The sequence below is a fragment of the Oppia nitens genome, unplaced genomic scaffold (assembly GCF_028296485.1).
Source record: "Oppia nitens isolate AA-2021 unplaced genomic scaffold, nextdenovo-longstitch-racon4-pilon3 scaffold4_pilon_pilon_pilon, whole genome shotgun sequence".
In the NCBI taxonomy this organism is placed as follows: domain Eukaryota; kingdom Metazoa; phylum Arthropoda; class Arachnida; order Sarcoptiformes; family Oppiidae; genus Oppia; species Oppia nitens.
Genome location: NW_026533232.1, coordinates 7,074,051 through 7,099,131, shown reverse-complemented (window position 1 = coordinate 7,099,131; position 25,081 = coordinate 7,074,051). Strand labels below are relative to the sequence as shown.

Below are 25,081 nucleotides of genomic sequence, written 5' to 3'. Positions count from 1 at the left end.
TTTAAATATAATAATTTGTAATAAAAGTTTAATATAAAACTGCAACTAATAAGCACATGTCTTTAGCACCCCTTTAAAATAATATAACGTATACTTTATTATAAAACCTGTTTCTTATCATTTGTTTGGATAGATAAAGTTTACTCACTCTTTATTTAGTGAATTCATGTCATAATACAAACAAAAATCATCAAAATATTTAAAATAATAATAAAAATAATAACAATTAATTGAAAGCTTTTTTAAAAAATAAAACATTTGTTTAAAAGCAATACATATTAATAATTGTTTCTAAAAAGTGTTTACTATTTTCGGTCAAAACGTGTCAAACATATTAATAGTGGTTTGACTACAATCTAAACATTTGTCTCATTAGATAATCAAACAATACATTTACCGACAAAGTGTTGAAACAGTGGTCAACACAGACACCAATTGGATGTAATTGTCACCCAAATTGTATGAGTGTTGTAGTGATGACATAACTTTATCGACAACATTGTCATTGATATATATTAAGGTCACATAAAGTAAGGTATTTATCTTATGATAAACATATTTATTATAAATAATACATTAATTTGATTGACATTAAGTCTGATTTAAATAACATATGATTACTGATTGGGATATCTTTACAGTTAGTGTTGAACAACAAGTGTTGGACACAACCGATGGCTTTGCGACAGATTATTACTTAAAGAAATTTTGAGGATTTTATTAACTTCTGAGAGAGAGAGAGAAAACCGTTTGTTTTTGATAAACCATTTGATGTGAGGATATCTTAAGTGGTGAGAAATGCCGGCCTTTTTTCTGGAAACACCAGACATTCTTCCGTTGCCTAGTCTTCAGGCGTACACAACAATCAGTGCTCTTCTGTTGTCGTGTTCAATATATTATGCGTTTCAAGTGACGTCTGAACCCGATTGGCGACTCAACGCCACACTAAGTGTTGGTCTGACTCTGGCCAACGACAACAACACTAATGTGAATGATTTGCCGACAATAATGACCAGCAATGGTACGCTTAGCAATGAGACGTCTATCCATTTGGGTCTTCTACTGGACAGTGGTTTTATTATGCGACTCATTGATGTCGTGTATCTCATGTTTCACGAACCGCTCTGTATTTGGACACTAATAAACTCCGCTTATTGTTGTCTAATATTAGTGGGAAAAGTAATACAAAAGTTGGTCTTCGGTGAGCTTCGTGTGTCAGAACAGCAACACATGAAAGACCGCTTCTGGAACTTTGTATTCTATAAATTCATATTTATTTTTGGAGTAATGAATGTCCAATATATGGATGAAGTAGTTCTTTGGTGCAGTTGGTTCTCAATATTAGGATTTTTATCACTTTTGGCCCAATTATGCAGAGATCGCTTCGAATATCTATCATTTTCTCCAATGACTCCTAAGTGGACACACTTTCGTCTTATAATACTATTGATGGCAATATTGATAACATCGTTGTCATTGTTTATTGTTTGTATTTTGGTTGGACTTCACGCTGGAATCAATACATTTGCATTTATGACGGCTGAATGTTCACTTGTGGCCGTACGGACACTGTTCGTCATTGTCCGCTATGCCATACATTTATGGGATTTAAATTATGAAGGCGTTTGGGAAAACAGGGCATCGATGGCATACTATACTGAATTACTCTTTGAATTATCAACACTTATCATTGATTTCTGTCATCACTTGCATATGTTATTCTGGGGTAACATAATCTTATCGATGGCTTCTTTGGTCATTCTTATGCAACTCCGATATTTGTTTTACGAAATTAATCGCCGCATTCGTAAACATAAAAATTATTTACAGGTAAAGCATTGAGTATTTCAATTAATTATTGAATTAATTACCGGTAATTAAGTGTTATATTTATATGAAAAGGTCGTTCGTTTAATGGAATCTAACTTTCCGATGGCCACTAATGAAGAGCTTGAGAAAAATAATGACGACTGTGCTATTTGTTGGGATCGCATGGAATCGGCCCGAAAGCTTCCATGTGGTCATCTCTTCCATAACTCATGCTTGAGGTCGTGGTTAGAACAGGACACTAGTTGTCCCACTTGTCGAACACCACTTAAGAATCGCAATGAAGACGAAGACGAAAATCCCGAACGATTAGCACTTGATAGAAACGGTCGCGAAAATAGAGGACTTGGCGGCCGAACGAACCATTTCTTTCATTTTGATGGTTCACGTTATGCCAGTTGGTTGCCTACAGTGTCAGTGGAAGTGACGCGACCCCATCTGATCACTATTGGTGTATCACCGACTTCACCACAAACTGATACCATTGAAACTATTTCTACAAATTCGCGAAGCGCTTTACATAGTCCTTCAATGGATAGTATGGCTCGACAAGTATTAGATATGTTTCCGCACATTACTCTTAACACAATTATTGAAGACTTAAGAATTTCTCGATCAGTTGAGCTAACAATTGAAAATATTTTAGACGGAAGAGTTGTTCCTCCCGTTCAAACTACTTCCAGGTAATAGATTTTCTGATAAAGTATATTAATAATGATTATTATAACAACTGATACTTTTTATTATTAGATATCAATTTGATGAAAGTTATTTATTGCCATCAACGTCTTCCTCTACGGCTGTGTCCACTACACCAGTCTTTTCCAATACAAAGAATGATGAAAAATGTGATAATGAAGAAACACACAAAGAAATAGAGCAACGCTTAGATAATGAGTCCAGTGATGAGGATATTAACAGTTTGATGGATTCAAATTCTGGTGCCAAAGCATTCATTGGACACCGATTTTCAAAGTCATCACAAGAAAGGGAGAAAATACTCGCCAAACGTAAAGAAGAGTTATTGAAAAAGGCCAGAAAAAACTATTTGAATCGACAAAAACTTCTTTATGGTGTTATGGCCAACAATTTATCTTCTGATTGATTTAAATCATTTACAATACTATAAACTCGAAAATATAGTTATATTTTGATGAAGATTTCGTTTGTTTATTAATTTAATAATTATGTGATTAAAAAAATCAATAGATATTTATTTGCCATATTTGTTTTTAATATACATATAATTAATTAATATTGTTAACATAAATATCTATTGTTAATTAATTTATAAATAGTGTATTTTTTGCCACACATTTGTTTTTCTCTAAAATTTTGTTTTATTTCTGTACATTCATTATTATTATAAGTATTTAATATATAATTAATTTTTGTTATATTAGAGATATACAAATAAATGGCAATATTTACTAACTCGAACTATAAGATTATTTGTTGTATTATCAATATTTATAAAAAAAATTATTAAAACGTATTGGTATATTGCTATAATTTAGTTTATTTCATTAGTATTATTATGCATTTTTCTAATTGTTTGAATGCATATTTGAAAAAACTCAAAACGTATATAAAATATAATAAATATTTTTAGCAAAAACAACTATTTATTTGACTAATGATAATTAATTCTCTATAGAAGTTAATGTAATTGGTATGACAAACATGTAGACTATTGAAATTGCACTAATAATGTACTTATAATAAACAAAATGTGGTTTTTATATGTAAAAAATAGGGAAAAACATTTTTTTTAAACTGACAATATTTTAGAAAAACTATAAATTTTAAAAAATTAAAGTGTAATGCTTTCAATTGATAGCAATTTAAAAAACAAATATTTACTATACCAAACATTAATTTTATATTATGTAAATCTATATACAGTATTTAATTTTGTAATAAATAAAAGGAAAACTAAAATAATTATTTAAATATAAAAAATTGTACTAGTTGACGTTTTTAAAAACAAGTAATATAAACCAATAAACCAGTTATGAGACAAAAATTGATTACAATCTCTCTCTGGTGTCTGTCCTTGAATAACATGTTTACTATTTATACCAAAACTAGAAAAGTTTTCACAACAGAGAAGCCCATCATTTAGTAGTGGTTTGAATCTGTAGTCAATTGCGTTAAATATATATAATTTGATAGGAATTTGAATCAATTTTTTTAAATCTTAAATTCTTATAAATTAACAAAAATGTCTTTTATTGAAGTCAGTGCTGATAATCACTTTCCGATACAGAATTTACCATTTGGTATATTCTCTACCAAAACAAATGTTTGTCTAAACTTTTTTTTAATAATACATTACTGCAATTTTGTAAAATTAAATTTAAGATTTAAATATAATATTTTTTAGACCAATTCACGACCAGGAGTTGCGATTGGAGATTATATTCTTGATTTAAGTGAAGTAAGCCATCTGTTTGATGGACCAATTATGAAGAATAACTCCAAACGAGTTTTTAATAGCAATTATTTAAACGACTTCTTGGAATTGGGAAGACAAGCCTGGAGTGAGACCAGAGCTAAACTAAAGCACTTATTAGACAAAGACACGGATATATTGAGAGATAATCAAGATTTAAGACAAAGAGCATTAGTAAAGCAAAGTGATGCCCAAATGCATCTACCGGTTCAAGTGGGAGACTATACCGATTTTTATTCATCAATTGAGCATGCTACTAATGTGGGAGTCATGTTTAGGAGTAAAGAAAATGCATTAATGCCGAACTGGAAACACCTTCCCGTCGCTTATCACGGAAGGGCCTCATCTGTTGTTGTCTCTGGAACTGCAATACGTCGACCCAATGGTCAGACTCGACCAGACGATACTCAGCCACCGAAATTTGGTCCCTCAAAAGCTATGGATTTTGAACTAGAAATGGCATTTGTTATGGGAGGGACAGCCAACCAATTGGGAGAACCCATTCCTATTGACAAAACTGAAGACAGAATATTTGGTATGGTTTTAATGAATGACTGGAGCGCCAGGTATTAAATCGTTATTTAATTAGAAGATTTATATTACAATTACCGGTATATATAAATTTGTTATCAAAAAGGGATATTCAAAAGTGGGAATACATACCATTGGGACCATTCTTGGCTAAAAATTTAGGGACAACTATTGGTCAGTGGATTGTAACGATGGAAGCACTGGAAAGTTTCAAAGTTGCTAATACTAAACAAGATCCACAACCATTACCATACCTGAGACACTCAGATCCATATAATTTTAATATAAATCTTAGTGTTTCAATTAGACCCGATGGACAACAAGAGGCAACTCAAGTGAGTCATTCAAATTATTGTCATATGTATTGGACAGCTAAACAACAGTTGGCTCATCACACCATCACCGGATGCAATGTAATTACATCTACAACATTACATACTCTTCAATGTTATAACTAAATTTAATATAATTAAAAGATAAAATCTGGCGATTTGTTGGGCACCGGAACTATTAGTGGACCTCTACCTCAAAATTTTGGATCAATGTTAGAATTGTCGTGGAATAGGACTAAACCAATACCATTAAAGGATGGACTGACTCGCATGTATCTCGAAGATGGCGATGAAGTCACTATATCTGGCTATTGTCAGGGATCGACATATAAAGTTGGATTTGGCAACTGTTCCGGACAATTACTTCCAGCTTTTAATCTCTAACTTTATGACAAATATTTATGTATTTTTTATAATGATTTAAAAAAATGAAACTTAAATAAAATTAAAAAATATAAATATTTGTTATACATAAAACATTTTTATTGATACTAAAATTAAGCATATTGTTAATACCACTGAATTGATGGTAATTTTATGGCTCATATTTAAGGAGAAATCGCAAAACTCTTCATTAGGTGTAACAGAAATATCTTTACCAAACAAACGATTCGGTGTCTTACAAGTGACTCCTTTTATAGCATAGGATCTGATCCAAGTGGCGAAATCGGTTTTACCGAAATCACACGTACAGTTAATATCTATTATATAAATTATATTTAATTAATTTTTGTCTACAATATTAAAAAACCTAAAAATACTGACAATTTAATGTTAATCTTTTGAGTCGTTTAAGACTTGATTCCAAATAAAAGGTTAGATCGTCGGGAACTGTCTTAATCTCATTGCCGTACAAATCAAGACTTTCCAAATGAGACAACACCTGAACAGCGATCGGAAAATTTCTTAATTTGTTTTCTCTTAACTCTAACTCTTTGAGTGAGTCTTCCAAATAAGTGAAGGCGTCTTTGCTTATGTAAGCGATTCCAATGTCATTGAGGGCCAGATTCTTGAGCTCATCCATCCCAAAGAAAAAGTCTTCGGGAATCTTATCAGTAAATATCACTTAAATTCAAATAACATTTATAAACTTAAAACACATACTTCAGTAAAGTTTTCTTGATATACACGAAATATCTTCAATACTTTGAGTAATTCATTGCTTTCACGAAATACTTGTAAATCAATGCCAGTGTTGTCGAGAATTAACTCGTGAACAGAGTGCAGACCTGGCGGCAGATCTCTGAGGTCCCTGAGGTCAGAGTCGCGAACTTGTAGTCCAAAGATTTGTTTTGACGACTTTGTCAAAGAGTCGATATCATTGAATAGCTTTTTAGCCGTTGTTTGCGAGCACTCGACTTTTAGACCAACTTTATTTTCATCCACATATTCTTTGCATTGACACTCGCCCTCCAAAGAAACAGGACATTTGGATGTAGCCATCAGTTGTCCCATTAATATAATTAATATTAATACAATTAATTCATTCATTAAATCATTTTTAAATATCATGTTTTTTTTTTGTTTTGCCAGTAAAATAATTAAGAAATAGATATACATGTGATAGACTATAGTTTATAAAAATTGTAATTGATTATTTATTGTATTTTTTTCATTGTCAATATCTCTACATATTAATCACATTTTATAATTTAGCGATTAACAGCTACTATAGCTTATTATTAATAAATTAAATAAATAATAATAAATGATTGATAATAGAGTAATATGTTAAGTGTCTATACTATAGACTCTATAGTATATAAATTTTATATTAATAATAGAATAATAAATGTATAAATTATTGTAGTTTTTATAATACACTAAATTATAAGTTTCTTAATTATTAATAAATTTTTATACATTCTGTATATATTGTAAAATGTTAATTAAAATGACAAATAATTTACACTGGTAAATTAGCAATGCTAATACGGTTTTAATAATTATAATATATAAATATAATATCCAGACAATTGTTTAATTTTGTAATTTTTTAAAAGTATAGTTTTATCTTATATACCAAATATATGTAATTTCAGTGATTTTAATTAATTAAATAATTCAGTATAATATATATATATATATATATATATATATATATATATATATATATATATAATGGTATTAAATTTATAAGTTATATAAATAATAGTTAATTTGTCATTTAAATAATTTAATAATATTTATTTAAATGTTATAATCAAATAATGGCAATTAAACTTTGAATAATACTATATTAATTAATATCAATGCAATCAATCAATCAATTAATCAATTTGTGATCCAATAATACATTGAATGCATTGAAAGTCATGTATTGTCGTAATTGATGTACATTTGAATCAATTGAAGTAATGATTGTTTTGCTGTGTTTTGTGAGCACTACTCAAGTGATGAGTGTTTGTATGACTTATCCGTTGATATGATATAAATAATGGTTAAAATCGATGGACAGTTGGCTCAGGGCGTCGGTAGGGTTGAGATGAAGTTAATAGAGCCGGTTCTGACCACTTTTCATGTGGCCAAAGTATTTCGGGAAAACACCGATAAAATCAATTCAATTGACTTCTCGTCCAACGGCGAGACACTGATCACCTCATCGGACGACGACTCGATTGTCATCTATGACTGCGAGAAAGGCACACAAAAGAGGTCACTCAACTCCAAGAAGTATGGCGTCGATCTCATCCATTACACACACGCCGCCAATACAGCCATTCACTCGTCCAACAAAGTGGATGACACAATCAGATACCTTTCATTACACGACAATAAATACATCCGATATTTTCCCGGACACACAAAAAAAGTGGTCACTTTATGTATGAGTCCCGTTGACGATACTTTTCTTAGTGGTTCTCTCGATAAAACAATCCGATTATGGGATCTGAGATCACCTAATTGTCAGGGATTGATGCATCTATTAGGCCGACCGGTTGCCAACTTTGATCCCGAAGGACTCATATTTGCTGTTGGAATCAATTCAGAATCGGTGAAGTTGTATGACCTGCGATCCTTCGATAAGGGACCCTTCAATACGTTCAAACTCCCGCAGGACAAGGACTGTGACTGGACTGGTCTCAAATTTTCACCCGACGGCAAGATTATTATGATTTACACCAATGGAAACATCATTCATACGATCGATGCCTTTCAAGGGACACCACTTCAGACACTTATGGGTCACGTTAACAACAAAGGCCTGCCATTGGAGGCATCTTTCTCACCCGATTCGCAGTTTATATTTAGCGGATCCACTGACGGTCGTATTCACTGTTGGAATGCTATTACGGGTAACAAAGTGGCTATTTTTCAGGCCGAACACCAGTCACCCGTACAGTGCGTTCAATTTAATCCGAAGTACATGATGTTAGCCTCTGCTTGTAGTACAATGTCCTTCTGGATACCGGCCACACCCGATGAATGAGACATTCAATCTTTCATTACATAACTTGATCATTGCATTCAATATTTATTGACCAAAATTATCAAAACTTTTTTATAAATTCAATAAATGACAAATATTTGACATCATTTGGATCTATAGTATTGATTGTATCAAACAATATGTTTAACATTGAATTATTTTAGACTTTTTTTCCATAGATTAAAGTTTTTTTTGACTCTTGAGTACAATCACTAAAATAATCATTTAAAACATTTCATATGTATTAACATTCAATTGTTATTTTATTCAATTTATTTTGTAAAGACATTAAATATTTGTTAAATATATTTACGGTATATCTTATCATAAAATTATCACTTATATAACAAGTTTTCTTTATAATAATTGTATAAAATTTTGCAAAATTAACAATTCAATTGAATACAGTATTTATTGTCTTCAGTTATAATTTATGTTTTGTTAAAATGTTTTATTTTAAAGAGTGTAAGAAAATCTTAGTTTAGAGAATCAAAAGAATTAAAACAATTAATTTTCTAAATCAATGAAATACCAATTTTTGGATAAATTATCTGTAGATAAACAATCAAAGTCATCAATTTGTTGCCAATTATTAGTATTTATATCCAAATTTGCTCGTTTGAAGTCTTCTTCAATGCCATCATAGGTCCAATCGTAAGGTGCAAAACCAATTCGTATCGATTCCTCAATAATGGCCCGACTCGTGACGTGTAAATAGATTTTGCAATCACTGGATGTGTGAAGTCTTAGTTGTTGAGCGGCTATATTAAAGACGCAGTTCTTGCAATTGGATATAAAAATAGATGTCGTTATTGGACCACAAAATACATTACAATTCGTCAAATTATTTATCTTTAAAGTGTTTGGTAAACCAATTATCTCAATACGACAATTAGTGATTCCATCCAAATGTATATCTTTTAGATTACACTCTTCGCCAGTCATTCGCAAAGGTTCTTCACAGTCGCTCTTATTTTTGAAACCAATAAATTCAAACATTTCATGTATTGCTGTCTTTGCAGAATCTATTTCATCACAAGTCTCGACCTTAGGTTTAGGTAAATCTTTAACCGTTGAAGTCTTAAATGAGGACTTAAATGAAAATTTTGATTTCGGTACTAATAAATCATTTTGAGTATCAATTTTGTTTCGCAAAGAACTAAGTACTGTTTGACACAACTTTTGATTATATTTAGCCAAATAAAGGACCGATTCATTGATATATTGACTGAGTCTATCGTAATCACTATTTAACTCTTTGAAAGCATTGTTGATATCACTTTTAGTCATATTTGAGTCTAATTGATCCACTTTTAACTCAATCTTATCTCTTAAATCATTAATTTGTTGCAATCTATAATCACTATCTTCTGAGACAATCTTATTCGACTCTTTTTCACGTCTTTTAGATTCATAAGTAGATTGTCTGATATCTTGTCGTTTAATTAAATTTTCATTCATTTTGTCAATTAATTGAATATATGATAATATATCGTATATGATATACAAATCCTATAATTATAACTAAAAATTTGAAAACTATTTGACAATCAAATGAATCACTTCTTATCGGGAATCGGGACATTCCAGGCCTTATAATCAAGTTTTCGGTAGTAGTCGTGTCCGACCAAATCCATTACATTGTAAAAGGCTGTCAAACAAAACAAATCATAACTTATTTCAAATGACAAAACATTTAAATCTGAAGAAAACCTACTCTCAAGAATAATGCCGTGATTTTCATAGAAGTTATGTCTATAATCTGTTTCAATTGAAAAGACATTATTTTAGACAACAATTAAATTATAATCAAATTATATGACAGATGTGGTCATCACTACAGACTTTGGTCGCGACACAGTTTGCGGAAGAAATAAAACGATCCGAAGAAGAGAATGGCCTCAACATAGAGTACACCTTTGAATACTTGAGACCACTTGAATGACTCGGTCTTCGGATATCTTTTCAACATTTATCGGTAGCAACAAAATCACCGCCAATTTGGTCACCAATTGGTTATTATTTAGTGATCGCAACACTCATTACAAACATATAATACAAAGCCGTCAACACCTCTAATAATATGACAACAACGACAACACCTCTAACTAAAAGCACATGTTTTTCAATGCATTGAGTGTTGTATTGAATGAATTGAATGAATGTTTGCAAAGAATAGTCTTTTCAATCAATTGTCTATTGATTTGAATTAACAATACTTTTGATTAAATAATGTTTTCTTTAACCAAATCCGTGGCTAAGCTTAAGGCTCTCACAAACTCTTCAAATGATATCAATCTCAACATTAAGAAGAAGAAGAAGAAAACCTCTAAACACAAGAAACTGATGACAGATAATGACGTGAATGTTGACGGCAAACACGTATGTCTTTTGGATCAATGATTTGATGATATAATTATTAATAATAATAATACCATTCATTTGATTTTGTTTATCACAGAAAAGACACGACACAAGAGGTGTTATTAGGATATCTAACATACCCTTTGGTTTCTTCGAGAAAGAAATGTTTGAATATTTCTCTCAATTCGGAACTGTCTTACGATTAAGGATTTCACGAAATCCCAAAGTATTAATTGATTTTGTGTCACAATTATTATTATTATTATTATTATTATTATTATTATTATTATTATTATTACAACTCTTATTATTTGTCTTCATATCAATAGACAGGAAATCGAAGAAATTATGCATTCGTTGAGTTTGAGTTCGAAGAAGTGGCTAATATAGTGGCAGAAACTATGAATAATTATCTTATGTTTAACCATATAATCAAATGTAAGTATTAATACATTTATGACAAAAATTATTAGTTTTTAAGTTTCCTTTTGTTTTGTTTTGTCATATTTTATTGCTTTTTATTCTTACCTAACATTAAATAAACTTAAAGACAAAAATGTGAATTTGTTGACAACTATAGGACGTAATCTTATAATAATTTTTGAAGTATTTTTCATATATTAAAATCAAAATTATTTACTTTTAGGTCAATATATTCCGGACTTTAAAGTTAAGAAAATGCCGCTTATCTTCAAAAACTGGAATAAGTTGTCGATTACTTCTACAGAAAGTCATAAATTGAAACATAACAGAAGTAAAGATATCGACCGAGAGATCAAACTGACCAGAAAACGACTGACGAAAGTAAGAGCAATGGAAAGTCAACTCAAAAAACATGGCATTGACTTTAAGTGTGAAATCGTTAATACACTGAGTTTTTCAACGATTAGACGAGAAGCCAAAGCATTGGCTGTGAATGATATGACAAACAATGAATTAAAAAGACAAAAGAGTAAGAAAACAATTGTTAGAAAAACACATCAGAAGATCAATAAGGAAGAGATCGTCAAACGTATCAAAGAGTCGATCGTTGATTTGAATAAACAATTTAGTGACAAACGTAAAGCCCGAAAGAGACTACTGTTTCCCAATTTATATAAGTTTTCTTTAATATTATCGGCAAATAAGAAACGATTAAAATAATGGTTTTATTTTTTATACGAAATATGTATTACAATTTTAATTATATGTGTGAAAATAAAACAAATTGAATATTTATTATACATTTATTTAATGGCACAAAAAATTGATAAAATCTTTCGAATCTATTTTTTAAAAAGTGATAAAATGTAAGTTTACTTTATATTGTGACATAAAAAGTTGTAATGAATTTTTGTTATTATTTTATATAAATAAGTTTTGGTGAAACTAAATATAATATTTAGATATACAATACAGGTTGTAGTACTTACCACTGATTTAATTACATTTATTATGTGTCTAATCTAATGATTTAGTAGTCAATTAAATTGAAAGATTGATTCAATTCATTATATTTTTTCCAACTTTTTAGTAAAAACTAAGAAATTCAAAGAAAAAACTTTTTAGACTTAAGATGTTTATCGGATTAAGTGTTGTGTTTTATGAGCCAATTATCGATCTGTTGGTAATGGCTTTGCATCCAATGCACGTTAGCTTTGGTCTGTTCAATGGCCTGAAGGAATGATCTCTGAGCTGTTCCCACATTGTCTTTAACACTGTTATAAAATTCTTGGAGCTAAACAATGCAATCAAAATATAAAGTTTTAATCATTAAATTTATAGATTGCTTTAACATTGATTGCAAACCTGTTTTAAATCAAAATCCGTGTTTAACGAAGAGGTCACAGATTTGACTAAACTTCCGAACGAGAAAAATGATTTTCCAAAGCTATTGATTTTAATTAAAAATACAGTTTATTTAACAATTAGAAAATTATATCTATAATGCAATAATTTTAAGCTATAATGAATTACTATTTGACGATATGATGCCATTGATCGCGCAAATAATTATAAGCAATATCTCGACCGTAATTACTTGTGGCCACCGATCGGAAGACATAACTCGCGTCTTGTTTTCGTATACCACTGGAACCGTTGAATGCACGCCACATAAATCGCGACAAAAGCCATGGTTCACGACTGCAGGCCAAAGACCGCAACAGTTTGTCTTTTTCTGAGGCAACAGAAACGTTAAGAAACTGATTCCATAAGAAATTCCAATCTTCTTCGGAACCGTTTTCAATAGCAGTACAATAAACAATACTTCTTAGATTGGGATGAATCCTATAATTTATATCATATAGTGTTTAATGTATTTAAAGTTAGAAAATCTTACGGATTCTTGAATTGCTTATTCTCGACATATTCTCGCCATTGATTGAATAATTGCATTGATTGTTGAGTACAATGAGGATAACCATATTTACAGGACCAACCGATTACACTAATTTGCAGATATTTTTCTAATATATTCTCTGAGTCCTCGGTTACAGTCCAAGTAATTTCTTTATATAAATTTGATATTATCTTCAAAATATAAGCCTAAAAATAATAAAATAATATTTCTTTAATGATATTAGCTATTATGACACTTATATTACTATAATCACTACACGTTTTTATACTATAATAAATTTTATGATTTAGCTTAAAATTCTTTATGGAAGTAACTCTTATTTATGTGATTTAGTATAATAAAGTTAATTTAATTATTAGATGAAAATAATATAATTTTTTGAAATCAAAGAAAGTGTTATAAAATTAAATCAATTCTTTTGAAATAATATTTGAAATGCAAGTGTTGTTTACACGTTGTATTCATATTAAATTATTAATCAATTTGTAAAGAAATGATTTATTATAGTATAAGACATAAAAATATATAAAAAATGTGGTAATAAAAGCCATACTTTCCAGAGACCATAGGCAGCACTCCTCCTAAGCATACGATCCATGAAAGAAAAGGCATTGAGAGCCGACTCCCAGGCAATGAATTCCTTTTCATTAACCAAATATTGGGTTATATTGAGTCCAATGTGATAATCAAGAAGATGAGCTCTGGACAGGTCCAGTGCATCGTCTATTAGTTGAGCTCTGTTTATGACATGTATTTTATTGTGATCTGACATCAATTGTTTGGTTATGAGTTCCCAATTGGTTTTGTCATAATTTACTCGATAATAGCCAACCTCTTGGAGATTAGCTATAATCCATTCGTCATTTTTAGGAATATCTTCATCTTTAATAGCAAACACTTTTGAATGTTTTGCTATAAAACAACAATTCATATAATAAATTATTTATAAAATTATAAACTATTACACTAACAAACAATTATAATTAAATTACCACTGCTCCGAGTCATCCATAGTTTAGTAATTGGATCCCAATTGGCATTCCGTTGGTTTGTGTAAGTAATTGGTATTTCCCACCAGTATTTCGATGGATCAATACTACCGTTATTTTGGTTGTTATTGACATCGAGTAGAAATCGCTTCTGTGTTAACCACGCCTTCCTATTGTCGTAATCTCGGGTCAATGTGACCACTGGATAGCCGTCTTGCAGTGTCCACGAGTCCATCACTTTCTTAACATTAAGACTATTATTAACAGCTAATGTCAAATAGTTCCAGAGGTCGTCCTGAACAGCATTATCATAACGCCATGCATTCAAATAATTCTTAATAATTTCCAAAATTATAACAAAATATTAGAAAATAAATTTTAAAATAAAAACTCAAAAATATTAATTAAACTGTAATAAAAAATTTCAATTATAATCAATATTTATAATTAAAACTCACAGAAACTCCTTTCCTAAAAGTATCCCGATTTAGAAAGTAAGCCATCATTCGGATAATGGATGCGCCCTATAGTGTAGAGTATGTGATAATAATTGACTAAACTTTTAATTAAATAAATTTTTATTATTTTACAACAAAACCTTTCCATAAGAAATCCTATCAAATATTTCATTTATCTCATCCGGATTATGAACCGGAACTGATATCGGGTGTGATGTTGTCAGACAATCCAATTCAAACACATCCTGAATCTCATCGACAACAAACTGCTGAAACTATTATAAAACAATTATATTTTATTTGTTTTTAAAACAAAATTTGTCATTACTATACAATTTTTACTTTAATTAATGGCTTGTATTGTTAATTATGCAAATATTTATATTTTTACTTTTCAGTCAAATACAAATTTCAAAATATATTTTTAATAATAATAATATCATTAATTAAAACAATATATTAACTTAATATATCAAATTAAATGATATTAAGTGTAATGTATTATATCATAAAAATTATATATATATATATATATATATATATAATAATTAGTCCTTTAGGATTTTATAATATATTAAATATATAAATTGGCAAAAGATTTTTTTTAATTACATAATTTCTAAAATGTTTCTTAAATAATTTTATATTTATGTAATCATTTTGATTTTTTCTATACTTTTTTAAAAAATATATCATGTTTTTTAAAATTGACAAATTCAATATGACTTGTCATATATTTTTTAATTTGTTGTCATTATCTATAAAATAATAAAATTATGAATAAAATATTTTACTAAAAATAATATAAAATATTGGTATTATATACATTAGTAGTGTAGTGATAGAAATTTATATAATGTATTAATAATACCGGTATTATAATAATAATTTATATGGTATTCTAATCTTATAGTATATTAATAAAGTAAAATTTTTTATAGACATTTATTACTAATATATAGAAATTTTTATGAAAATTTCATTAATTAACTGTGAAATATAACTATAAATTAAATTGTATTTAATTAGTATTTGATTTCTAATGAAATATTATTTTAAAACTTAATCAATTGTCAAAATCTATTTTCTATATTAATGTTTAGTATCAACATTTTCATTATATAATTTATAATTTGCTAATAAAATTTTTAATCTTTAAAGTATTTTTGTTTTTCATACGAATAACGATAATATCAATACATAATATCAATAATATTTTAATATAAATATATTTATTTAAATGTAAATAATTTTAATTATATAATTATAAAAATCTAAATACAAATATTTACAATTATTGTTGTATAAGTGTAGAAAATTTCTATCACTAATTTGCAATAAATCAACATTAGGTTTAAATGTAATAATTACTGGTATTTAAGCATTTGGTTCAGTGATTTATTGCTACATTTACTAAAAATAATTAATGAAATCATTAAATATAAACAATGAAACTATTGTTTTAGACACTTTTAAATATTATTCATTAATTTAAGAAATAAATTGTTTTATAAAATATTTATTAAAAAACAATTAATAAAATGCAAACCATTTGCCATTTGGGATAAACAGCATCCACGCCCTCGTACTCCATAAAAGAGGCAAACCCTTCATTTAACCTAAATTTTATATTTTTAAGTCTATTATCTAATAATTTTACAAAATTTTTAAATAATGTGCAGACCATAGATCGTCCCACCACTTGGGAGTCACTAAATTGCCAAACCATTGATGAGCCAATTCGTGTGCTTTGTATTTTAAATTATCAGAAAATTATTTGATTGAATTTAATTATTTTAAAATATTTATTATTATTAGTATTATTTGGTAAATTTTACCGACAACTGTGGCCACTCGTTGAAGATTATGTGATGAAGAAACAGTTTCATCATAAAGCATAGCTGTCTCTCGGTATATAATTAATCCCCAGTTTTCCATTGCACCGGCATTTAGATCGGGAACCGCTACCATATCTGGCATATATAATTAACATCAAACTAAGCAAACATTTTAGTTTTATAATATTTTACCCATTTTTGGCAATGGATACGATATATTAAAGTAGTCTTCATAATATTTGAGTAGTTTTGGTCCCACTTTTAATGAATAATTTGCTGTTTCAATGGCATTGACCCGCGACCACACTCGGAACTGTAACTCATATTTAATATTAAATCATTTATAATTTGCTAATCATTAAAATCACTAAATATAGCATACATTTCCATTTTCATGAGATATTGATTGAAAATCGCTGACTAAAAATGCCAATAAATAAGTTGACATTTTGACCGTTGCTGCAAATGTGTCGGCAACCCATTCCCCTCTAATGTCAATTATATATTCATATATATTCATATTTATTAATATTTTCTATTTAAACAGTTACTATTTTTACAGTTAATATACTCTATAGCTAGTAAAATAATATTAGTTACTTTAGATACTAAAAAATAAATTAATTAATCATTAACTTATAAAGTAAGAAACTAATAGCATTGCAAAGTTTCAAACTTAATAAGTTGATTAACCAATGAGTTTGAAACATAAGCTTAGATAAGCTAATAATAAAGTAAAGCAATTTGTATAAAAAGATTAATACCTTATTTCAGTGTTAACTTTAGGCATATTGGATATCGATATATAATTATGTAAATGTATTAATGTTATGGCAAACGTTGCTTTCATGGATGGCTCGTCAAAGCACGGGAAGGCTCGTCGGGCGTCCGTCGGCTGGAACTGAGTGACCGCAAGCCATCTGATGGTCAGTCAGTCAGTCATTCATATTAATTATATTATATTTATAATGTATATTCTATAGTATATAATTAAAATTCTATATAGTTTATAAAATAAACTATTAATTACTTTAATTATATAACAATTATATGTTTGTAAATATAAGTTGTAAACAAATTTATTTTCAATGTACTAAATTTAATGATTATATTGATATAACTACTATAATTTTAGTAATTAATTATATTTATTTGTTAATATAATTTTTATATGTATATACAGTATTAATTATTACAAATAATTAATCATTTAACTTATTAACTATTCAGAAATATTTTCAAACGACTTTTTTAGATTAACTAAATTTTTGTCAAATTCTGTTATAATTATATTAATACAATATACAGTATTAAAATATATAATATTTTAAACTACAGTAGTAAGCATATACCGTATAATAAGTGTATAAATTTTATACTATAAAAATAAAATTTAAAGGTATTTTTATTTACTTAAAAAATAACTTAGTGTATAAATTATGAGAAAATTATATATTTCAACTTGTTTTAAAAATATTGAAAAATTTATAAAAATAACGTAATATACTGTATATTTTATGCAAATTGTTTTCTAAATTTATTATCAAGTTATTTATATCGATAATTATATATATCACGTTAACATAAAGTCAAACTAAATTGTTTTTAGCATTTATTTTATACTTTAAATCTAAAATAAGATATTTGTTTGCGATTTCATAATAAATTATTTAGTAAATAATTTTGTTGTCATTAGTTTTTAGACATAAGATATTCTTTTAAACAAATTAGTTATTAAGTTAATAGGTTTACATACTTTAGAGATTAGGATAAATTAAATTCAAAAGTAAATCTATTTCTATTTTTTAGGAAAAAACTATATTTTATGGATTTTGGAAAATCAAAAAAAATCTGGTCGTCTTATGTGGACAACACCTAATCAAATAAGAAATACACTAAATTAACAATAAATTTTAAATATATAAAATTATTTACAGTAAATTTAATTAAATTTTAATACAATACTAACTTGAATTTTCAATTCATTGTAATTGAATTGTACATTTAAATTAGTTTAACATTAGTTAATCTATAAATTAAAAACTAAAAATACTAATACAATATATTAATATAAACTATAATAAAATATCAATATTGTTAAAATGTTAGATTAAAAGCGTGGGTGTGATTTCAAATTTACAGGTATTAATTAACAATTGTTAGTAAGGTTTCATTGACATTGTTTTAGCTGTATTTAATTTTTCTAAAAATATTTTTTTTGTTAAGTGATTTTTTAGATAAGTATTTATTTTGTTAATTATAATATTTCATTTGAAATGAATTTCATTAAATGCGGTCAAACATTATAATAGTTGGGCGCCTAAAGAGACGCCAGTGGGGTAATCGATATAAATATTAATTTATATATAAGTTTCTGACTAAAACCATAAAAATAAAATAATCCGACACTTTTATAGTTAAATGATTGTTTAATGATTGATTTTTGTTTAATGATATCCAAACTATCAATTAGCATATGATATACTGTATAATGATAGTGGTATAAATAAATAAATATTTATCCTTAACATTTAAAGTTAATAATATGCTTAAAATTTGTTACTTTTATAAAAAAAATTACATAAAATATTGTCACAAAGACATAGGTAATAGAAATTATTATTTATTGAGTTTACGTGTTTTAACAATTTAAATGTTATAATTGAACTAATTTAGTGAAGTTGAAAGTACGGTAAATTGATAAAACAAATAAATAATTATAAATAAAATTGGTGTTAATAATTTTGAACTTTTAAAGTGACAATATTTTTTCTTAATAAATGTAAATTTATCAATAAAACAAAATTACAAATTATTAAATATCAACCAAAATAAAACTTCAATAATGCTTAAGAAACCCGTACTTAAATATTTTATAAATTTAAAAATACTTAATTATGATGATTAAAATGATATGTTATACCGGTATTTTTTAAATGATAGTTTTCTTAAAATATCCACTTTTTGTTTACTTTAAAAGCATAAAAATAAAGCTTTGGTTTGTAGTTTATTTTATATAAAATTTATGTATGTATGTGTATGCATGTGTATGTAATACATACATACATAATACATACATACTATGTATGTGTGTGTATGTTAGAAAATTTCCTGTTTACTACAAAATATGTAATTGTTTGTCATTATTAAAGTTTTACAAATATATTTAAGTACAGTATAATTATTATGCATAACATGTTATTAAAAATTAAAGAAAATAAATAGACTAAATAAAGATAGTATTAAAGGTTAGTAATTTATATAATTTAATTATAAGTTTAATAATGAAATCAATAAAATATTGTTACTATTTGTTAGCCTAATGACCCTTTAAAAGCCTTAAGCTATTAAACTATCCCTCAATTTAATGCAATATTAAACAACGTGTAACAAAGATTCATGCAATAATATTAATATAATAATAATAATAGCACACCTTTATACAGTATTAAAATCACATATTATTTGATTGAAAATATATCTTTATTACCAATAATAATATCACGATTTTGAAAATATTTTTGATTCACTATATCAATATTAAATAGTAATTTGAAAAACCGTTAAACTTTACTAAATATGCTCATCTTTAACTACTTTATAAATTATAAATATAAATCATATACATTATTATTTGATATTACATTACCATTAAATATAAATACCAATTTGATAACAAATTTAAATAATCACTTTATTTTTCTAATAGATGTATCTTCTCATAAAATAGTATAAATATGTTTGTTAAATAAAAAAGTTATAGTAATTGCATAAAAATTGTACAGTTTAAAGTGTATAATTTATTAAAAATATTTTAATATTAATTTTAAAGTTAAATAAAAAATGATAGGACATAACCTTTTATTGCCAGCGCTGTCCTTATAGGAACTCCTATAGAAACCGGATAAGTCATCGTTAAGATTGCCTTTGAATTTGATTTGCAAAATGTATTGCTTTCCATGTTTTAGATATGTATTCAAATGTATTATAAAAAATTGTCGTTTAGTTTCGTGACTGAAGTGTGAGATATATGGCAATTGCTGTTTGCGGTCATCCAACAGATACACCGACTCGTTGTAGATGACAATGTCATTGATGTGAACAGTAATGTTATCAGTGCTTTGTCTACACTCTAACCAAATTGTCACCTAAACAGACAATTTATAACTTATTTATAATTACAAATAAAGATAAATTTTAAGTTAAAATAACTAGAATTTACTATTTAAAAAAAATTAAAAACATATAACTGAATACAAACATTGCCATCAAAGTAGAAATCTTGTGGTCCAATATATGTCTGGAGCTGAACCTCATAATGTGTGGGAACAATACTTTTGGGTAATCGGACTGATTGACGATTAGTTGATGCATAAAGTGATGCAACTTTTGTTTGATCGGTTATACAATCACGAGATAGTGAAGATAAACATCTATTGTCAGCATTTGTCTGATTGTTCATACATTTAGACAAAAGTGATGTACTATTATCACAGACACAACTCTGAAAAGGATTAAAAAGTCCCACAAACACAGCAATGCCTGCAATACAAGTGATGGCTATGAAGAGTAAGATAAATATAACCCAAGTTTTAATAAAAAATCCCTTATTTGTTGAGTTCATGTGTTGATTGTCGTGTCCTATGGGGTAAGCATTGCGATGATTATGTTCAGTGACAGTGACATCCATATCAAACTTATTGGTGACACTCATAATATACTTTTGGTTGTGTTTGGCATATCGTGGGCACCAGTATTTCAAGTGCCAAACAGTTCAAACTAACAAACACTATGAGGAGAGTCTGACTGTATATACCAGATCTCGAGTCGATCGATAAACGGCTTAACACAACATAAGATGTGATATCAATTCCGCCTAAACTTCTAATGAATTACTCTCTTATTTAGTGGTTTTTGGCTTAAGTTTAGGTGAGGCTTATGTGGTGTTAGAAATTATAGTCAATTCTTGATGATTACCGACCAAAGCATTGGTATTAAATGGTGAGGTCTGAGAGCACACGACTCTCACTAACAATTCGTGTCATTCATTTGGTAACTCTTCTAATAAATTGAAGTCTTAGTCTTCATCCAAACATACAACCATTAAAACTAACGACTCAACAGTTAGTTGTCATCAATTTATAAGCTTATGGCCAACACTTGCACTGGTATTCAAATCAACTCTATTTCTTAACAAGTTTTTTGCATTAGTAGTCACTCAACTCAAGCGTCACTCCTATCATATCTCTGAACAACTGAATAGATATTTGAATTAACATTTACTATCTGTTTAAATAGTAAGCAAGTGTTCAAAATTAACAATTATTATATTTAATATAATAATTATATAGATTTTTATTGACTCAATACAACAAAACTACAAAATACTGTATCAATTGTTATATATTTATAACTCACTTCTTATTATTTTATATAAAACACATTTATTTATTTTTTAATTTCTTAATATATATTATATAAATGTTTTTCTTCAATAACAAACTTTATTAGTATAATAATATTTATTATAACCATTTTATACCCTTTATGTTGCTTTTCAATACAAGGCATATGACTTAATATTTTAGATCAATAAATAAATATAATGTTTAATAAATTATTTTAAGTGAATTTATTACAGTAACTATCATTTGACTGCATTTAAGTAATGTCCATGAAATCCAACACAATTATCATACTGTATATAATACTACTGTATATACAGTACTCTAACTTATATAACATATACTGGATCATTGTGCTCATACAGTTGTCTATATAGTACTGTATTTATTGCTAGTATTTAATTTACATTTTTGCTTAATAATATTCTTTAATTTCTCATATAATAACCAATTTTATTATTTTAAATTAAATTTTTAATTGAATACTTAGATTAAATGTTGAGATAAAATATTTGATGAATGATCTTGGTCGTCATTTGAAAAAAAATTAAAACAGTAAAAAAAGGTTTACTAAACATAATAAAAAATATGAAAACAAAACTATTCATTTGGAAAAATATGCTAAAAATATTCAATAAGGAAAAAAACAAAAATCTTTTTCACTCAAACATTATTTAAATGAAATGTCGTTTAATAATAAAAATAATAACAAATCCGAACTGAATTTAATTTTTATGTCATATTTTATTATTTAAACAAATGGTTTTTTGTTTAACTACAAAACACGACAAAACACACTAAAAATCTTTATTCAATTTGTTTAAAATTGTTTATTCAGTCGTTAATTATTTTGTCATTTTTTGATATTGTTGTAATGGTTTTTAAATTATAAAGTATTTTATATGTGAGATAACTTACTTATGTGTAATAATTTAAATTAATAAAGTAATAGGTTTTTGCTAAATAATGCTACATATATTTAATTAAAATATACATTTAGTTAAAAATATAATCTAAATTTTAAACAATTATTATACATAAATGATAAATTTATTTTAATATTTACTCAAAATTTCAAATATCTAATTAACTTAAAAAATTAACTAAAAATTTGTCTAATATATAGTATTATACTGTAGATACATTTTAAAAATTTTATATACTATTATTAGTAAATAAGTATAAATATTAAATTATTCAAATTAAAACCATTGAAATTTGTTTTATTATTAAGAAAATATAAAATTGTAACAAATTATTGATGTCTTTATATAAGATACACTAACTTTAAGCTCATTTATATTAATAACTGAACATTAAATCTAACAACAAATTCCAATTAATTAAACATATTTTATTAGTTAATGAAAATTAATAGACTTATATACTTTACTTTACTGTACTTATATATCAATGCACCAAATCATTAATAATTGATGTTATAAGTTATTATACAATATTAAATAGACATTGTATTGTATGTGTATATTAATAGCATTATTCGCATTACATTTAGATATAAAGCAATATTACTGAACAAAACTACTGTATAATGTATTGTATATCTATTGTATTGATACAGTATATTGAATGATATATTGCATTTATATTACATAATCAGATCCTTATTAAATAATTTTATTTTTTCAATAATTAACATAACAATTAATTTCCCAATAAGTTCCCAATAAGTTTAAGCATTCAAGCATTTATCAGAAAAATATTACTATTATTTTAGTAAATTAAAGCTACAGTATATTTGAAACAAATGTTTAAAATATCTAAATTAATGAAAATAAACTTAAAGTTGCAATAAATTGAAGCAATTATTCAAAGTGTGCGCCAAATGTGTGACATATACTGTATTATAGTATTGTATTGAATGGCAAATACAGTGATGTGTTTGTCATAAGTCGTGTCACACAAGCATTGAGTTTACGTTTGACTGCAATACACACCACAAGACATCATCAGATCATTCATAACGAGATCACTCATCACATCCCAAAAGACAATCATTTGTTTTTCTTTAATAAATACAATTTTTAGTACAAATTTGTGACCAAATTTTGGTCAAATAACACAAGAAAATGTTTATGGAATCGTTAGGTTTCGGCGATTTGGCCAAAATGAGCAAAAGACAGGTCTGTTACCGATGTTATAGATATGACAAATGTTGTATTAAATGACATTATCTTATGTGATGTCCAGTTATTATATCAAGTGCTCAACTTTGGAATGATTGTGTCTTCAGCACTGATGATATGGAAAGGTCTTATGGTTGTCACCGGCAGTGAGTCGCCGATTGTTGTTGTCCTCAGGTATGTCTACTAATGAAATGACAACAATTGTTTAGATTGATATGAAATTGTATATCTTATAGTGGAAGTATGGAACCTGCTTTCCATCGGGGAGACTTACTATTTCTGACCAATTATAGAGAAGATCCCATCAGAGTCGGCGATATTGTTGTTTTCAAAGTCGAGGGCCGAGACATTCCTATTGTTCACAGAGTTCTTAAGCTTCACGAAAAGTATATTTTTAAGCTAAACATTTCATTTGTTAAAATGTTTTTTTAAAAAATTTATAGAGAAGACGGTTCGGTAAAGATATTGACAAAAGGAGACAACAATTCAGTTGATGACAGAGGACTGTACGCTCCGGGACAGCTGTGGCTACAGAAAAAAGATATTGTCGGTCGAGCCCGAGGGTAGAGACCATACATTTGATTTTGTTTATCAATATATTAACTATTTTTCTATCAAAAGGTTTGTTCCCTATGTTGGCATTGTTACCATTCTTATGAATGATTATCCAAAGTTTAAGGTATATTAGCAAAAAAATACTGAAACTCATAACTGATTGATTACTTGACATTAATTAATATATTATTTATTGTTAAGTACGCTGTCTTGGGATGTCTTGGATTATTTGTTTTAGTTCACAGAGAGTGATAGTCACCAAAATGGTCAGTCCTTCCAAAGATTGTCTGCCGAAAAAAATGATTGATTATATAATTGTTTAATACGTATACATTATATATTATATAATAAGTGTACAATATTTACACATAATATATAAGCATTTTTTCATACAATACTTAATACGATG

At 27.3% G+C, this 25,081-nt stretch overlaps 8 protein-coding genes across 9 annotated transcripts; 5 read left to right on the top strand and 3 right to left on the bottom strand.

Moving 5' to 3' along the window:
- The first annotated feature begins 129 nt into the window (after positions 1-129).
- LOC128960664 (E3 ubiquitin-protein ligase AMFR-like) lies at positions 130-3,023 on the top strand. Of its 2 annotated transcripts, none has more exons than XM_054306807.1 (4): positions 130-530; positions 642-1,830; positions 1,903-2,510; positions 2,578-3,023. In XM_054306807.1, the coding sequence occupies exons 2-4, from the start codon at positions 799-801 to the stop codon at positions 2,930-2,932; spliced, it is 1,995 nt and encodes a 664-aa protein (XP_054162782.1). In that variant the 5' UTR covers positions 130-530; positions 642-798; the 3' UTR covers positions 2,933-3,023. The 2 variants fall into 2 exon arrangements, with proteins under 2 accessions (XP_054162782.1, XP_054162781.1); XM_054306806.1 differs by having other exon boundaries at positions 130-535.
- A 913-nt stretch (positions 3,024-3,936) lies between these two features.
- On the top strand, positions 3,937-5,590 carry LOC128959494 (fumarylacetoacetase-like). The gene is made up of 4 exons (XM_054305454.1): positions 3,937-4,132; positions 4,214-4,848; positions 4,920-5,226; positions 5,290-5,590. The coding sequence occupies exons 1-4, from the start codon at positions 4,052-4,054 to the stop codon at positions 5,527-5,529; spliced, it is 1,263 nt and encodes a 420-aa protein (XP_054161429.1). The 5' UTR covers positions 3,937-4,051; the 3' UTR covers positions 5,530-5,590.
- A 64-nt stretch (positions 5,591-5,654) lies between these two features.
- Positions 5,655-6,602, bottom strand: LOC128960357 (leucine-rich repeat-containing G-protein coupled receptor 5-like). Its single transcript, XM_054306428.1, has 4 exons — positions 6,250-6,602; positions 5,911-6,193; positions 5,731-5,846; positions 5,655-5,663 (listed from the first exon to the last, which is right to left on the bottom strand). The coding sequence occupies exons 1-4, from the start codon at positions 6,598-6,600 to the stop codon at positions 5,655-5,657; spliced, it is 759 nt and encodes a 252-aa protein (XP_054162403.1). The 5' UTR covers positions 6,601-6,602.
- An 868-nt stretch (positions 6,603-7,470) lies between these two features.
- LOC128959460 (WD repeat-containing protein 82-like) lies at positions 7,471-8,702 on the top strand. Its single transcript, XM_054305415.1, has one exon. The coding sequence runs from the start codon at positions 7,583-7,585 to the stop codon at positions 8,573-8,575; it is 993 nt and encodes a 330-aa protein (XP_054161390.1). The 5' UTR covers positions 7,471-7,582; the 3' UTR covers positions 8,576-8,702.
- A 292-nt stretch (positions 8,703-8,994) lies between these two features.
- LOC128959470 (tubulin-specific chaperone C-like) lies at positions 8,995-10,484 on the bottom strand. The gene is made up of 3 exons (XM_054305426.1): positions 10,421-10,484; positions 10,293-10,337; positions 8,995-10,226 (listed from the first exon to the last, which is right to left on the bottom strand). The coding sequence occupies exon 3, from the start codon at positions 10,034-10,036 to the stop codon at positions 9,083-9,085; it is 954 nt and encodes a 317-aa protein (XP_054161401.1). The 5' UTR covers positions 10,037-10,226; positions 10,293-10,337; positions 10,421-10,484; the 3' UTR covers positions 8,995-9,082.
- On the top strand, positions 10,439-12,082 carry LOC128960356 (MKI67 FHA domain-interacting nucleolar phosphoprotein-like). Its single transcript, XM_054306427.1, has 4 exons — positions 10,439-10,957; positions 11,037-11,165; positions 11,269-11,377; positions 11,586-12,082. The coding sequence occupies exons 1-4, from the start codon at positions 10,808-10,810 to the stop codon at positions 12,080-12,082; spliced, it is 885 nt and encodes a 294-aa protein (XP_054162402.1). The 5' UTR covers positions 10,439-10,807.
- A 257-nt stretch (positions 12,083-12,339) lies between these two features.
- On the bottom strand, positions 12,340-21,816 carry LOC128959963 (aminopeptidase N-like). Its single transcript, XM_054306006.1, has 16 exons — positions 20,827-21,816; positions 20,424-20,713; positions 17,330-17,485; positions 16,948-17,053; positions 16,758-16,878; positions 16,566-16,700; positions 16,412-16,475; positions 16,277-16,346; positions 14,868-15,002; positions 14,728-14,793; positions 14,273-14,603; positions 13,834-14,192; positions 13,260-13,465; positions 12,896-13,207; positions 12,728-12,809; positions 12,340-12,656 (listed from the first exon to the last, which is right to left on the bottom strand). Exons 1-16 carry the CDS (start codon positions 21,277-21,279, stop codon positions 12,507-12,509), a joined length of 3,036 nt encoding a protein of 1,011 aa, XP_054161981.1. The 5' UTR covers positions 21,280-21,816; the 3' UTR covers positions 12,340-12,506.
- Positions 21,817-23,808: 1,992 nt separating this feature from the next.
- Positions 23,809-24,994, top strand: LOC128960626 (signal peptidase complex catalytic subunit SEC11A-like). The gene is made up of 6 exons (XM_054306751.1): positions 23,809-24,114; positions 24,182-24,291; positions 24,354-24,503; positions 24,561-24,680; positions 24,739-24,796; positions 24,874-24,994. Exons 1-6 carry the CDS (start codon positions 24,061-24,063, stop codon positions 24,922-24,924), a joined length of 543 nt encoding a protein of 180 aa, XP_054162726.1. The 5' UTR covers positions 23,809-24,060; the 3' UTR covers positions 24,925-24,994.
- The last annotated feature ends 87 nt before the right edge of the window (positions 24,995-25,081 follow it).